Source organism: Xenopus laevis, chromosome 9_10L (assembly GCF_017654675.1).
Source record: "Xenopus laevis strain J_2021 chromosome 9_10L, Xenopus_laevis_v10.1, whole genome shotgun sequence".
In the NCBI taxonomy this organism is placed as follows: domain Eukaryota; kingdom Metazoa; phylum Chordata; class Amphibia; order Anura; family Pipidae; genus Xenopus; species Xenopus laevis.
In genome coordinates this window covers 10,052,808-10,070,505 of record NC_054387.1, presented here as the reverse complement: position 1 = coordinate 10,070,505, position 17,698 = coordinate 10,052,808, and the positions used below count along the sequence as shown (strand labels likewise).

General features: G+C 40.9%; 1 protein-coding gene across 1 annotated transcript in view; it reads left to right on the top strand.

The window, feature by feature from the left end:
* Positions 1-17,698, top strand: part of prex1.L (phosphatidylinositol-3,4,5-trisphosphate-dependent Rac exchange factor 1 L homeolog) — a 159,274-nt gene that overhangs the window by 76,441 nt on the left and 65,135 nt on the right. Inside the window, 4 exon segments of the mRNA NM_001090233.1 lie at positions 4,729-4,890; positions 8,609-8,742; positions 10,923-11,038; positions 14,332-14,481. Of these exon segments, the coding sequence (NP_001083702.1) occupies positions 4,729-4,890; positions 8,609-8,742; positions 10,923-11,038; positions 14,332-14,481 (562 nt within the window).

The window sequence follows — 17,698 nt, the reverse complement described above, 5'->3', positions numbered from 1 at the left end:
CAATGCCTCTAGGGCTCCCCGTGGAGATTTTATTATTAAAATGTCCCAACCACGCAAACCTGCAGATCTGATTCCAGAACATTTCAAACTGGGATACCTCAATATAGGATATAATGTGAATATTTCTAATTTACATTCATTGGCACTTCTCTTAAGAGTTCTCACTCACCACATACAGGCTGTTCTTAAAGGAGAAGGAAAGCTACGGAGGCATTTTATTGCCAATAGATTAGCTGCAATAGTGCAAGCTAGAATGCTATATTTATTCTGTAGAATATTTTGCCATACCTGAGTAAAAAGCTCTAGAAACTCTCTGTTTGTTTAGACTAGGAGCTGCAGTATTAATGTGGTGTGACATCACTTCCTGCCTGATTCTCTCCCTGCTCTGGGCTCAGATTACAGTAGAGAAGGGAGGGGGAGGGGAAGAGGAGCAAACTGAGCATGCTCTTGCCCAGGGCAATGAGGTTAAAGCTGAAGGCAGGAAGTCTGATACAGAAGCCCATGAGTACACAATAGAAGGAAAGAAATGCAGTATTTCTTTTGACAGGGGACTCAGAGCAACATTACTTGGGGGGTTTACTGGTATATTTAGATGGACCTTTCTGATAAGGCTTACTTAGTTTTAACCTTTCCTTCTCCTTTAAAACAATGAAAATTGAACCCGGTGGTATATCCAAAATCCATGCCATAAAGCAAGACAGAGTATCTGCTTTTGCCTGAAAGGAAGTAGAGACTTGGGTGCTGTGAAATACTGCCTTACTTGGTGGCAATCGTATTGAGCATATGTTTCCTTTTAAAGGGGAACTAAAAGCTTGATCACCTATGGTTTCATCTTAATAGTCATGGTTAGTCGAACTTTGATAATTTAGGTAGCTACGCCACTGCGCACCTAAGGCTATTATCTAATTTTGCCACGGGGGACAACGTTTCATCGGCATGATGTGAATAATACTTTGTTATAAAGTTTATCATTCTCCTGTATGGGGAGGAGGGATCAAAGGGGAGTTGTGATTTATATTCCCCTGCAGAGCTGCTTTTCTGAAACATTCAGTCTGCACTTCGTAAATCTCTTCTCTGAACACCCAGTGAAGACAGCGCAGTTGTCAGAGTTTTAGAAATATCCCAGACATACCACATAGGTGTTCTGTTATTAATAGGCAAGGGATTCCCCCCGACCAGTCTGGTAGAAATCAAGTCTGGGAAGGATAAAGAAAGCCACATAAGTTTGATTTAGAGATATGAGTGGGCTTTGTGATAGATGCAGTTACCCATAATACACAGTCAGGATATAAACTCTTTGATATGCACAAGTAAACCTGTGCACAGTCCAGTATGTTGGTACAGATATGGGGCCTGTTATCCAGAATGCTCAGGGCCTGGGGTTTTCCCGATAACGGATCTTTCTGTAATTTGGATCTTCATACCTTAAGTCTACTAGAAAATCATGTAAACATGAAATAAAAAATAGACTGTTTCCCAATAAGTACTAATTATATCTTAGTTTGGATATATAAACATAACATAATAATACTAAACATTGGTGTAACTACATGTTACTGGGCCTCACAATAAATTAATTGTAGGGCCCCAATATATCCAGAGGCTGTCCTGTTTTACCAATATATGTTGGGATTGCTCATTAACTAGAGCCTTATGGGGCCCCCTATACCTCCTGGGCCCCCCTGCAGGCACAGGGTCTGCTTCCTCTGTAATTACACCCAAGATACTAAAGTGTATTCGATATAGCCTTGATGTCTTGCAAAAATGCCTGTGAAGCTGACTGGCCTTTTGCCATGTTTGCCAAAACCAAGTGTTGGAAAGTCAAATATACAGTTGCCCATTGGAAAATTAGCTTTATTGCCGTGCCTAGATAGCTTTATAAACATGTGCCTGCTGGTACACCAAAAGAAATCAGAAAAAAGTTTGCAATCCCCCATAGGGAGGCCTGAGTTTAGGCAGGAGGCGAGGTGTCTGGCAATCCGTGTGAGGCGTGTGACCTGCGTGTGACACAGACAGGCCGCTGCAGCTCTCACTTTTGGTGGTGTCAGGCGCACACACAGCAAAACCTGCTCTCCATCAAAAACACATGTTTGGTTTGGAGTGAAAGTGTTGAATGGAGAGAAAGCATCTTGTCTTAAAGGAAAGCACCTAATGGGTTTCTTAGCATCTCAGAGGGAGGAAGAATGCTGTTAAACACACAAAAGGGCATTGTACATTGTCCGGTATTGCTGGCAGAGCGAGGAATGTTACGGCGATATGACGTGGCGATTGGCTGGTTGCCATTTCAATCAAGGCAGATCTTGCCCGGTTTTTCTTATTTGGAAAAACGGGAAGACTGTCTAAACCTGGGGAGCCCTTCTGAAAACCGGTTGTCCGGGTCAAATCCGGACAGGTGGCAACCCTAGGCACCACTAGGGTTGCCACCTTTTCTGGAAAAAAAATACCGGCTTTCCTATATATTTATCTTTTTTCCCTATTAATAACATTGGGATCAGCCATCATTTTTACCAGGCCAGGCTGGCAATATACCGGCCAGGTGGCAACCCTAGGCACCACCCAAAATGTTTTTGCTTCCATCACTTCCATAAGAAAGGTGAGACAAGTGGTTTTTATAAGAAATGCCCCTTAGATACAGGATTCTGTGATTTCCTACATATACCCAAGAGCTCGTGCTTTACTGTTATTTGTATACTTCTTCCTGCTTTCCCTTCCTACTTCCTGTTCTTAGCCAATAGATTCCTGTTCCACAGGCAGGAAGTGGGTAGCTGAAAATGTTTCCCCAGTCCCACTGATAAATCGAAGCAGGTCATATAGTTCTATCAGTAAAACTTACACTGTCTGAATGTGCAGTTTAAATTACAACATGGATTTTTCAGTCTGTCAGTGGAAGTGCCATCTTTATTCCTTTGTCCTGCCTCCCAGGTATTCCCATTTCAAAAATGGTTTATGTGCGGTCACTCCCATGTCTTAACTGCCTCACTGACCCTGCTCCAGAGTTGTGGGCTATGCCAACTAGGAAGGTTATAACAACAATAATAAAATTGCAGTTTATCCTCCATTTGTGCCTCCTTCATGAACCCACCATTCATCAGATTTTTTGTGGTTTTCTGTGGTGATTTTATCAGCTCACAGAAGAGTTTATTTTGTGACACTAGCCTTTAGTGATGTGCGGGTCAGGGTTTTCCTGACCCGCACCCGACCCTAACAAGCCCTGCTTCCGGGGTCCTTATATAGACCTGCGCCACCCCGCCGATGACGTCACAATGACATCACAGGGCAATGACATCACAGGGCATATACTATGTAACCGGAACCTGGAAGTCGGATGCCGGCATTTGAAGGTGGCAGGCGGGGAGAGCAGGAGAATAGCTCAACCAGCACCCGCCCGCCACCCGCGAGGAGCAGTGTGAGGTCGACCCGAACCCGTCCGACCCGCGGGTCCAGTGGGTATCGGGTCGGCCCGCACATTACTACTAGCCTTATATTTTAGCAGTACCAAAGCAAATGCCAGTCAAAAACATTGGTGCCAGTGCCCCCCTTACAAGTTAAAAAAATTTGGGGCCCCAAAGAATATTTTTTTTTAAAAAAAAACCTTGGCGCCAGGGCCCCCTTACAAGTTAAAAAAATTTGGGGCCCCAAGAATATTTTTTAAAAAATCCTTGGTGCCAGTGCCCCCTTACAAAATTGGGGCCGCAGAAAATATTTTTTTAAAAAACGTTGGCGCTGAGGCCCCCCTTACAAGTTAAAAAAAATTGGGGCCCCATAAAATATTTTTTTTTTAAAAATTGGTGGCAGGGGCCTATAGAGTATCTGAATAAACCATTGGTGGCCAGGGGATTAAAAATAAAAAACCCCACATTGGTGTCAGTAGAATTGAACTCGTGACTTCAGGACTATATAGCTGTTTTCGTGGCATCGGGTCTTTTCGCCACTTCAGGACTTCGTTTGTTTGGCACTTCCTCATTTGGCTGTTCGGCACTTCGGGTGGCACGGCTTCGGAGCTGTCAAGGGGGGCCTAGCTCTTCGAAAAGTGCAGCACTGCCGAGCCCACCTTCAGGCCCTGGCCCAGGACACTTGTCCCTCCCTGTACCCCCCTGATGGCGGCCCTGTGCATGATGCAGACTGGACTGATTTTTGTGCAGCCATGCATCATGCATCTAAATGAATTGATAATTAGCCATGCAGGCTGTGTATTCCATATGTGTTTGGTTTTAAAGGGGTGAGGTGGCAACCCTAGTTATGAATGAGATTTTGGGAGAATGCCAGTGTGCTCTCTTAAATAAACCTAAAATCCCTGCTTAAATGTCATTTAAGGTGGTATTTAAAGTGAAAATAGTATTTGCTGTTGCCAGTATTCATGGAACTATGACTGATATACCTATGGTTTCGTATATCTGTAACCTTGTTATGAGCGAATGGGGACTCTGACCAAAGGTTGGACCTAGAAAGGGGACATGAACTAAAAAAAAAAAGTTTGACAACCACTGATATGCAACTGCTTGGGAAAAATGTCATAGTAGTTGTTAGATGGCCTTTAAGTAAACAGTGAATGTTAATGTGTCAATAATACTTGAAATTGAATGTGCTTTTCTGCATGTGAGGTCTCTAAAATCTTGTCTTTTGGCCTATGCTGTAATATAATCACTATATCTGCCTCCCCACATCATCATATGTTTGTGATCGAACTGTAGATAATGAACTGACCTCCTATTTTATTCCCAATCTCAGGAGCTGGCAAAGAGAACTCCAGCAAAACACCCAGATCACCAGGCAGTACACAGTGCATTGCAAGCCATGAAGACCGTCTGTACCAATATCAATGAAACCAAGAGGCAGATGGAGAAGCTCGAGGCTCTGGAACAGTTACAGTCTCACATAGAAGGATGGGAGGTTCGAAGCCCTTTTCTTTTCTACAGAAATTCCATAATCTGTTTAACATTATTATCTAAACTTCATACATAGATAATATTCTGGGACTTGTAGTTGCTCAGTGTTTTTGACTGCAGTGATTCTCTCCATCCTGCAAAATCACTGTTCCATTATTTACCGAGATAATAAATGACCCCATATTTTTCTTAGTCAATTGTTACTACTGCAGCCCACTAACAGGAATCAGAGTAGAGCGCTAGATACAGTTAAGTACCGCATACAGTTTGCTTTTTTTTTCCATCTCCAGTAGGGGTTTCTCCTGCGAATAAGCGTATAGATTCATGCAAACTACAGTTTAATCCCTTTAGGATTGGGTCAAAACCCTCAGCCTAGTAATGTCTTAACTAAAACCATTTGTGGATTCACACAAGACTTTTAAATATGTCAATTAGTTATGCAATTTCTGCCTGATCCTTCCATGTGGTTTAGTTTATCATATATCTAAGCTGCAGGTTACCTAAGCCCCCATCTCTTGTTGAATTACTACTCATGACCCCACCTTCTAAAGCAGTGATCCCCAACCAGTAGCTCGTGAGCAATATGTTGCTCTCCAACCCCTTGGATGTTGGATCAGGGTCCTCAAAGCAGCTGCTTAATTTTGAATTCCAAGCTTGAAAGCAAGTTTTAATTGAATAAAAACCAAGTATAGTGCCAAGTAGAGCCTCTTGTAGACTACCAGTCCACATAGGGGCAACCAACAGGGCCGGCCTTAGGCCTATTGGACCAATTGGGCCCAATAGGGCCCCGCTCCTCTGGGGGCCCCGCACCACAGGGCAGCACAGATATTTCCCTCAGCACATGATGCTGCCTGGCCTGCCCCCAACTTTGAGAGTCCAGCCCACCCCCAACTCTGATAAGCCAGCCTATCCCCCAACTCCATAGGTCTAGCCTGCCCCCAACTCTCATAGGCCCAGCTTTCCTCCAACCTTGATAGGCCCTGCCTGCCCCAAATCCAACCAAGCCTGCTCCCAAGCTGAATCGGCCCAGCCTGCCCCAAACTAATTGGCCCAGTCCACTCTCCTATTTCCTCCCTCTCTCTCTTACCCTGTGTGCCCCTATTTCATCCCTCTCATTCTCTTACCTTGTCTGCCCCTTTCCTTTCTATTTTGTGCCTGTATGCCCTTATTTTCCTAAATACTTGGTGTGTCAGTAGCCAGCAACACTTTGTCTAGGGGCCCCACCAACATGGTCCCAATTGGGCCCCACATTTGATAGGATCAGCCCTGGCTACCAAATAGCCAATCGTTTTGCACCCCAAGGGACTTTTTCATGCTTGTGTTGCTCCCCAACTCTTTTTACATTTGAATGTGGCTCACAGGTAAAAAAGGTTGTTATTATTATTATTAATTGCAATTTTTCTGGTTATGCAGCCAAAGAGCTTTCCGTCCCATTATACATTAAAGCCACGTAATCGTTCTGAGAATCATGTTTCTCCCGTTGACGTTTTACCTTTAATGAATCACTACAGCTAAAACTATAGAGCCATTAATGCCTTTAGTGTCAAGGGTAAAGAAACAACAAAAGGAATATTATCGTTTTTAAAGCCCTTAAAATGAAAGGCGAGTTTAGAAATAATGGAAAAATCTATAGCGCAGCCTCATGTTCCCTATCCTTGTCACTTGCTGACCTGAAATTGCCCATTATGCTAATGTCTACCATCCGGAATTTTATTTCACATTTGGCAATCATGCTTCTCTGATTTTTCACATTAGCTCTATATACCGTATTTCTGTTCTTGGCCTGCCCTCTCTCTGGTGTCAGTGGCACTACACATGCTTATTAAAGGGATACTGTCATGGTGAAAAAAAAAAAATTCAAAATGAATCAGTGCTGCTCCAGCAGAATTCTGCACTGAAATCCATTTCCAAACAGGTTTTTTTATATTCAATTTTGAAATCTGACATGGGGCTAGACATATTGTCGATTTCCCAGCTGCCCCAAGTCATGTGCTCTGATAAACTTCAATCACTCTTTACTGCTGTACTGCAAGTTGGAGTGATATCACCCCCTCCCTTCCCCCCCCCCCCAGCAGCCAAACAACAGAACGATGGGAAGGTAACCAGATAACAGCTCCCTAACACAAGATAACAGCTGCCTGGTAGATCTAAGAACAACACTCAATAGTAAAAACCCATGTCCCACTGAGACACATTCAGTTACATTGAGAAGGAGAAACAGCAGCCTGCCAGAAAGCATTTCTCTCCTAAAGTGCAGGCACAAGTCACATGACCAGGGGCAGCTTGGAAATTGACAAAATGTCTAGCCCCATGTCAGATTTCAAAATTGAATATAAAAAAATCTGTTTGCTCTTTTGAGAAATGGATTTCAGTGCAGAATTCTGCTGGAGTAGCACTATTAACTGATGTGTTTTGAAAAAAAAACATGTTTTCCGACGACAGTATCCCTTTAAGCACTCGACTGCTGTGCTAACTGCCCATGCTTGGTACTTATCACATAGATATAATATATAGATCCCATACTGTGGCAGCTATGGAGTCTTCACTGTCAGTGGGATACAGCAGCATTATATATCATGTTCATCATTATTAGCCTTATCCATCGTTGATCTTTAAATCCCTATGGCAAACACCACAATCGTGTAAATTCCCTCACATACCCGATGACCTTATAGACCAAGAATAGTCTTTCCGATTGGATTAGCCACGGCTGCAAAGATATTTATATTCTGGGTAGACTGAAATAACAGGGTTTGAGAGCCTTAGCAATATTTACTCTGCATGGCAGTAATTAAAATTCCGGCTTTGCTGTGGCATTTTGTGTGACAGATTGTTAAACGCATTCATGCTCCAGGCTGACAGGCTATTGCATCTTTAACATTTTAAATTTCTTTTATCAGAATTTATTCGTAACCTTTCCAGATTTTTTTGCAAGCATCTTTATGGCTATACTTTTTTTTTTATGGGATTCCACATGATCAACAATCTGGTGCATTCTGCAATTGAGGCATTCTGTGCCAACTTATTAAAGGGGCTTTGTACTGATAAGTTACGATTCATAGAAAGCAATAAAACATTTGATATAATTAGCAGTGCCTCCCAGATAATTCGGAAATAGGATGGCAGCTCCAGAGGAATGTGCAATGAAGGGGGACGTGGAAAAGGTGATTTATAGCAAACAGGGCTGCAATAGTGATACCCAGGCCAAGGAGAAGAGGCACAAAGCTCACTAGTCTAGAGTTTATTTAAGTTGCGTGCCAGGTATACAATTAGATTCACTGGAGGATGCCCATATGGGCACCCACCCTTTCATTCTCTTTTAAGTATTCCATGTTGGCAGCCATATTGGCCCCAGCTGTGGCCTTTCTTTGCTTTTATGGATAGCTATAACCCCATCAAATCCAATGCAGTTCAGAATGGAGTAGAATGTTAAGCATTTCAGACATCCCACACTTTATTATTTACCCTGGAGCAAAAAAACGTGATCATAATCAGTATTTCTTCATTATGAAGAACCATATAAACAACTGTACAGGATGATGAGCGATACAATGCAGTCGTCTGAGTGTTTGGGACACATTTCATCCAGCTGTTTACACAACAGGCATATTCCTAAAATTCTTCACTTTCCAGAAATGCAATTGCCTCGTCCCTCATACATTCTTTGTTTATTTCCAACAAACTTCCAGGAAGATTTACGTCTCCCTTTGTTCTTGTTGCAGGGATCCAATCTGACAGACATTTGCACGCAGCTCCTGCTTCAGGGCACCCTATTAAAAATATCCGCTGGAAATATCCAAGAAAGGATGTTTTTCCTGTTTGACAATCTGCTTGTCTACTGCAAGAGAAAATCTAGGTGAGCTGGAGATCTCATACTCATTTTTAAATCCTTTTTATCACCTTGTGTGTATTAGTAAGGGGTGAATTATCTAGAAACCCTTTATTGGGAAAGCTTAAACATGGGAATGCAATTTTCTATTTAAATGTAGAACACTTTATTTTTGACCGTTTTCTTGTTTCTCTTTAATAATAAGACAGGGCCTTGTACTTGAAGGTGACTACACTTCATGAATCCACATTGTGGGCAAAACTGATTTTAATTGCATTAACACATGGTGCTGCTCATTACAAAAAGACCTATTATTTGAAAAACCAAGGTCCCAAGAATGCAAGATAATTGATTCCATAACAAGTTACTTGTATTTGTAGCGCATTTGTTGGTGATTAAACAAATGGTTGGGCATTTCTCTTACGTTTACCCCCCAGCAAGGAATGTGATCTGTAAATGCAAACCTTGTGTGTATTCATTCCCCTTTGTTATCTGTGTTACATATATATATATATATATATATATATATATATATATATATATATATATATATATATATATATATATATATATATATATATATATATATATACACATACAATGTAGACAGAGGGTCACAACCCACAGGACTTAATGCAAAAATTCTGGTGTTTATTGGAGCAGAAAGCTAATGTTTTGGCTAACACTCTTAACCTTTATCAAAGTATGTATATTTACTCCACTGAAGAAGCTACACTCATAGGTCTTAGAAACATAAAAAATATTTATTATAGATTATATTAACATGTATTTATATAGCGCCAACATATTGCGTTGATACTCACTAATGTTTTGGCTGTTCTCCAGCCTTTCTCAAAGGCTGGAGAAAAGCCGAAACATTAGCGAGTTTCTATAATAAATAATTTTACGTTCGTAAGACCTGTGAGTGTAGCTTCTTCAGAGTATCGAGTGAGCAGTTGGATGCGTGTACCCAGGCAACGTGGAGCATTGTATCGTGAGTGCTAATACTAAATTGATTATATATATATATATATATATATATTTATTTATTTATTTATTTATTGATATATACAGAGCCTGAAGAGCAGCACACTCACCCCTAGAAAAGGGCAAAAAAGCCCAGGTGCTGCCGCAAAAAGTAATAGAATAAAGAACACGGAGCACTCATGGGACTTAAAGGGCATTTTATTTAATGAAAAAGAAACCTATCTCCAATATACTTTAATTAAAAAATGTGCACCATTTTTATAAAATACCTGACTTCAGGTATTTTTTATAAAATACCTGAAGTGAAATTCTTCCTTCATTTACTGCTGTGGATAGGAATTGTCCCTAACTGCAGGGAAACAATCATACTTATGAACAGCATGGGGAGCCCCCGCATTAGTTCCCAGCCATGCAGAAACCAAGCAGCTTTGTTTATTTCCCTGTTTTGATCATTTATGACGTTTCCTAAGCAGCCCAGATCACACTGAGCATGTGCACAGTCTTGGTCTTGCAAAGATGTTTAACAAAGTTACAAGATGGTGACCTCTTGTGGCCAACTTTGAAAGCATAAATCATTTGTTTGATTAGGCTTGTGGTGCAGTAAGTTCATGTTTACAGGGCCGGATTTACATTGTGGGCACCCCTAGGCCCACTGCTGTATGTCTCCCCTTCCCTTATTTGTGCAAATTTACATCATCTGGACGGGAGCAATGGGGATTGGCGCACGGGAAATTTAAAAAAATTATTGTATCTCCAGCGCATCCCCAGCGTTTTTGAACCAATGTGGGTGTGGTTGGGCAGCGTGCCGCCCCCCTAAAATCCTGCCACCCTAGGCCCGGGCCTAGGTGGCCTTTCCACAAATCCGGGCCTGCATGTTTATGTTTAGTATAAAAAATACAGCATTTCTAGCCCTATTCTATTTTAGACTTAACTTTCCCTTTAATTTATGTGCAAAGCTTTAATGGTGTAAGTCGACGTTTCGGTCCTGCACAGAGGACTTTGGTGTTTTGATAAAGGTCCTCTGTGCAGGACTGAAATGTCGACTTACACCATTAAAGCTTTGCACATAAATTAAGTCCCATAAGCGCTCAGTGTTCTTTATGCTGATATATATATATATATATATATATATATATATATATATATATATATATATATATATATATATATATATATATATATATATATATATATTTTAAAAAAAACCTTAACTGTTTCAGAGTCGCTGGCAAGAAGTCGACAAAGAGGTCCAAGTCGATCAACGGATCCTTGTACATATTCCGTGGCAGGATCAATACCGAAGTTATGGAGGTTGAGAACGTGGAGGACGGAACAGGTAAAAAAGGATCCTTTCCTTAGTCACTACCTTCAGTGGCGTAACTAGATATGATTGGGCCCCACAGCAAACTATTTTTCAGACCCCCAAAATGTCTAGAAGTTGACGTGTTTTACCAATATTTAGTTAAATTGTATATGAATTATTATGTGGATTGTATGCTAAACCCCCTTTTCCACCCCTCTTGCCTTCTGTATCCATTTCCTATAAAATATAAATAAAAAAATTGTATACGAATTAGGGCCTCGTGGGCCCTCTATACCTCCTGGGCCCCCCTGCAGCCGCAGGGTCTGCTTCCTCTGTAGTTACGCCCCTGACTACCTTTTTTAGCACCTCTCTGGATCCCTAAACACTTTACAGGTTTACAGTGGAAGAAAGCTTTTCCATTACAAGGAGGGTTGTATTTCAGTGGTAGTTTAGTTAGGCTGCCTAACTGGTGCCCAGAAACATTAACATTGATTTTTCCAGTGCGTCAGGTTGCAATATTTATCATCACTTCTTGTACAACATCCCACAATGTAAAGAAATTCTCTGTTATGGACAGTAACCAGTTAGGAGAATTTTTTTTTTGCACCGTTGCAGATTGCACCAGCCTAGTTCTAGTTCTCATCACTTTATGCAGATTTTGCAAAATAATTAGTATTCGGCCAAACCAAATTTGGCTTTTTGAGACTTTAAAAAGTGCTGATAATTTAAGGCTATCCCAGCAGTGCCTCATTACTACCCTATCATAAAGCAGTGCTCCATCCATTGCTACCCTTGCATTAAACAAAACTGCTTCATTGTTAGAAGAACTTAGTAGTAACTGATGTGCATAATGGCACCAAACAGTAAATGGCACACCCAAATGGAAATAATAAGGACATGGAAAGATAATCTGTAGATTAGTCTACTCCAGGAGACAAAACCCATGGACAAAATATTATTTTCAACTTCACTTGCCCTTTAAAAGTTTTTTCATTATTTCCTTTCTGTATTAGATGCTGCTGAGTGCAGAGCTTGGGAAGGGATCCAGGCTAGATATAGAATTGGCCTTCAGTGGTGTGGAGTTACATAATGTTACAGCCTTTCCGTTGCGTCACTTGCTTAGTGCCAGACCTACTTTCCCTGCAGTTGTCAAGAGTGTCTGAATGTTTTATAGATCTTAAAGGGCCACAAAACCCTAAAATACAATAATATCTGCATGCATTTAATGTATAATGCTACAACATGCAGTGCTTTTTAACCACTGTTGACTGTCTGCAGTCAAGGTGCCTCCCCTGCCTGCTTCAAAATCTCATTTATTTGAATGGGAAGTGCACAGCCTATGGCAAATGTGTGGATTCACCTAAACGCTATTAATTTTAGGCTAGGATGTCTTGTAGAATACACTTGATTGTGATTAAACAGCATGGAAGCCCCCCTCGTAAATGTGTGCTCATATTTTTTTGTTCTCCTATACACATGTAATATATACACAAATGCGTATTCGGGAGGGGGGTCTAATCCCCTGGTGGAAGAGTTCAGCTTTCTGTCGGCTATTAAATAGGCCTATTAAGGCAATAAATAAGGAATCTGGCACGGTGCCATTATTGTGTATGTGAGCAAGGATTGCTTTATACAACACCTCGTTCTGATGACAAGTAAAGTCCCGGATAGGCCATACGTTTACCCATTCAGCGCACATCATCACGTGGCAAAGGACCATATGTTGATGTTTATATGTAATACAACCTACCCAGTGCTAAATACTTCTTTCTTCTGTTTCTGCCTGGAATATTATTGGCTGGGGAGTCTGCAATCTCAGGCCGTGGCTAAATGTGTATATATTATTTTACCTTTAGCCGTGCCTTGGTGTTCTGCTCATTGCAGTCTTGCAAAATATCAGGGTGGGGGGCAAATATGACCCTGGTCTGTTAACCCCTACTATGGTTGCTTCTAAGTATTCTCTTTGCAACTGACCAATGAATTACAGCTGCTGTTTGGTAGTTGTTGGCAATCAGACAACCATGTCATTGTATTAAAGGGGAACTATAGCGAAAATGAAAATTTAATATAAGCTTCCTTATACTGTAAATACAATCAATTAAATATTCTGCATCATTTCTGAAATAATCAAGTTTATGTTCACAGTTTTGTTGCAAAGGTCCCTCTGTCACCCATGGGTGTCAACCAATAAGCACTTGGGGGATTTTGGGCATCATTTTAGGTGGCATCAATTTTTTGTAGCTGGCAGGGAAATAGCCTCTCACTGTCACCTGAAAAAGTGCTTACATACTGGCACCAACCCCAACCCACCATTAACCAGTTTAGCACCACTTGGTGCTTAAAGGGGAACTATCAAGAAAATGAAAATTTAATATAAGTTTCAGCATACTGAAATAAGAAACTTTCTAAATAATCAATTAAAAATGACGTACAGTTTCTGAAATAATCAAGTTTATCTTCACAATTTCCTCTCTCAGCATCTGTTTCTCTTCATTCTCTCTTCATACAGGAGTTGGGTGTCAGATATTTATTAACAGTTAGATCCAATATATCTTATAGGGGGTCTCCTTTCCTTGCAGATGTATTAGAGCTCACTCAAATAACTGATTCCATTGCAAAAAAAATCTAACATAATAACTGCCTTTTGCACAAATTCTGCATGTAGAGAGATATGATGTCTGCTGATTTTAATAGAGTGAGCTCTAATACATCTTCTAGGCAAAAGGGGTCCCCCTATAAGATATATTGGATCTGACTGTCAATGAATATCTGACACCCAACTGCTGCATGAAGGTTGAATGAAGAGAAACGGATTCTGAAAAAAGCATAGTGAGGATAAACTTGATTATTTCAGAAACGGTACATCATTTTTAATTGATTGTATTTAGAAAACTTCTTATTTATGTATGCTGAAGCTTATATTAAATTTTTATTTTCACGATAGTTCCCCTTTAAGCACCAAGTGGTGCTAAACTGGTTAATGGTGGGTTGGGGTTGGTGCCAGTATGTAAGCACTTTTTTAGGTGACGGCCATAGCAGGCAGTGAGAGGCTATTTTCTGCCAGCTACTAAAAATTGATGCCACTTAAAATGATGCCCAAAATCCCCCAAGTGCTTCTTGGTTGACCCACGTGGGTGAGAGAGGGTCTCTTGCAACAAAACTCTCAGCGACCATAATGGCATTATTATATAACAGGAGCATTGGATGGTGGCCTAGGGGATATACTGAATGCCACTTCTCTCTGGCTAAAGGAATTGATAGTTAAAACGCCCCATGCCAGTATCAGTTGTGGCACCTGAGCTGATATTTACCCTGTCTTCTTTCAGCGGACTATCACAGTAATGGATACACCGTCACCAACGGATGGAAAATCCACAACACGGCGAAAAACAAGTGGTTTGTCTGCATGGCCAAAACAGCCGACGAGAAGCAGAAATGGATGGACGCGGTTCTGAAAGAGAGAGAGCAGAGAGAGAGTAAGTAGCAACAAAATTTTCCCTTAAAATAATGACACATTTGCTTCAAAGGCTTGAGGCTGCAAGACTGAAGAAGAGTTGCATCATTGGTTCCAAGCCAAGTCTTGGGTCAAAAAACTGATTTCTTGAATTCATTTGGGTAATAAAAGGTAAGAAACCGTGATCTAGTATTTCTGTGTCGTGCATGTAGGAGACCAACAGACCTAGAATCCAGGTAACAAACCCAAAATTAAAATAATTCAAAATCACAAAGAATAAAAAATAAATCGTAGTTTGAAGGAGAACTGTCCCTTTAAACGGTAGCATAAAGGACCCAATGCACTATCCAACATAGAAGGGCACAAGGGAATGAATAGGTGGTAGTAAGAATTAAATGATCACCTGGGCACATGGTTTTTGGAAGTAATGACAGGGGGTCTGCATCATATTTAGCACAGGGGCCCTTGGGCCCCTAGCTACTCCTCTTAGTAAACATAATCTGGCACTGACACAGTTAACCAATTATTCGTTACCCAGTCGTGTCTTCTCTGCCCTCTCCCAGGATAACCTTTCTGTTGCACGAATTGTAATTCCTAATGCATATTGATTAGGATATTGATGCATAATTAATATCGGGAGGCACAATCGAATCTGTTTATGCAAAAGGCAAAAACAGCACAGTTTCCATGATTACGGGGCGGAAGATAAGACCTTGGACGAGTAATAAGTTAAAATCCTTTCCAACTAGGGTGCCATCGAGGCAAGTGAGAGGCCATGATGATATTCCCTCGTTTGGGAAAACGGACGAAAATAGTAAATTATTTATTATATGGAACGGAAGGAGAATTCAGATGGAATGTTTTCAGTGTAAAGAAAGGGGAGCTTGTTATTCTCAGACGATTTGCAATTGGTTTTCATTTTTTATTATTTGCTGTTTTTGAGTTATACAGCCTTTTATGCAAAATCTCTTCTAATTAAGCAATCTAGTTGCTAGGGTACAAATTACCTCAACAACCATGCATTGATTTGAATAAGAGGCTGTAATATGAATAGAAGATGACCTGAATAGAAAGACGAGTAATACAAAGCAGCAATAACAGTACACTTGTAGCTTTAGGGCAGAGACACACTGCTATTTTGGGAGATTAGTCGCCCAGCGACAAATCGATTGTACTTCGGGCGACTAATCTCCCCGAACTGCCTTCCTGCCGGCTAGAATGTAAATAGCCCGCGTGATGTTACTCTGATCGCTTCGGCTTTCTTAAGTCGCCTGAAGTTTCCTTGTGAGGCAACTTCGGAAAACGAAGCGTTCCGAGTGCAATGCCGCCAGCGATTTACATTCTAGCAGGCGGGAAGGCAGTTCGGAGAGATTAGTCGATCGAAGAAGAAGAAGATAGCTTCAGCTTTTTGAAGTTGCCTGAAGTTTCCTTATGAGGCAACTTCAGGACGACTTTGGAAAACGAAGCATTCCGAGTGCCATCCCGCCAGCGATTTACATTCTAGCCGGCGGGAAGGCGGTTCGGGGAGATTAGTCGCCTGAAAAAGAAGCAATTTTGTCAATGGCCAACTAATCTCCCAAACTAGCTGCGTGTGTCTCTGCCCTTACAGAGAATTTCTTTTTAGATGGGGTCAGTGACACCCACTTGTAAAAGAAAAAAAGAAATAACAAACAAATTGAAAAATTGCTTAGAATTGCCCGATGTGTAACATACTAAGGGGCACATTTACCTGGGGTCGAATATCGAGGGTTAATATTCGACTGTCGAAGTAAAATACTTCGAATATCGAAGTCGAAGGATTTACCGCTATTCCTACGATCGAACGATCAAAGGATTAAATCCTTTGAATCGAACGATTCGAAGGATTTTAATCCATCGATCGAAGGATATTCCTTCGATCAGAAAATTGTTAGGAAGCCTATGGGGACCTTCCCCATAGGCTAACATTGGCCTCGGTAGGTTTTAGGTGGCGAACTATGGGGTCGAAGAATTTTTTAAAGAGACAGTACTTCGACTATCGAATGGTCGAATGATTTAGTTTGAATCGTTCAATTCGAAGTCAAGGGTCGTAGTCGAAGGTCGAAGTAGCCCATTCGATGGTCGAAGTAGCCATATTTGACCATTTGAAATTCGAACTATTTTTCCTCTATTCCTTCACTCGAGCTAAGTAAATGGGCCCCTAAATGTTAACTGAAAGGTGAACCACCCCTTTATTTGGCAGTAGAAGTGCAAACATAGTCTATAAGGGGCTGCATTGAGCATCCCCCAAACTCGGCTGGCTTCTATTGAACTCTTATGGGTTCTCAGCCTTTTCTAGGAGAACTGACCCAAAAAACAAAATTTTTATTCTTTGCACGTTTTCGGTTTATGTAATGCTTTAGAAAATGGTTATCCTACTATCAAGGGATCATAACAAAAGAAGATTTTGTTGCATGCTCCAATAGAAGGCGGATTAACCTGGGAAACAGATAAACTCAGTCCAACAGAAAGGCTGTGCTTAATTGGCTGGGCTGGAGTCTCCCATTGGAGAATAAATGTCTTATTTCTCTTTTTTTTTTATCACTTCTTTTGCTAATTATAATCTCAGGCAACAGAACAAAGTGTCTAACATGTGGAAGGCACCATTAATTCTTTTGCATGGATTGCAGAGACCGCAGAAAGATTATCCCCATGCTTGTAAACGGTTTAATGTAATTGGACAGTTATTCTATTTGCTGACAATCTAAGCTTCACCTTTAGCTCTTTAGATGTTAATTAAGGGGATGTTTGACGGCTGGGTGAGTTTTAAATTTCAACCCATTATTATCTCTCCTTCTGCCAGCCAAAAGGACAAACCCAAGAAGGAGGATCAAATTTGGGATTGTATAAGGACAGCATTGTTATGTCTGTGTGAATAAAGCTTGTTGTGTATATCAGTGTTTCTACAGTATGGATCTGAATTTAAAAGTTAATTTGTTTTTAAAAATTATCTGCATGGATTGATTTTAGTACAGGGAAATACATATGCTGCAATAGTTTTATGGGATCTCTCTGTACAGACTATGAGCAAACTTAGGGACTGTTCCTATTGAATTATGCTTAGTACAGGGGAATACCTATGCTGCCATAGTTTTATGGTATCTCTCTGTACAGGCTATGAGCAAACTTAGGGGACTGTTCCTGCTGAATTGTGCTTAGTACAGGGGAATACCTATGCTGTCATAGTTTTATGGGATCTCTCTGTACAGGCTATGAGCAAA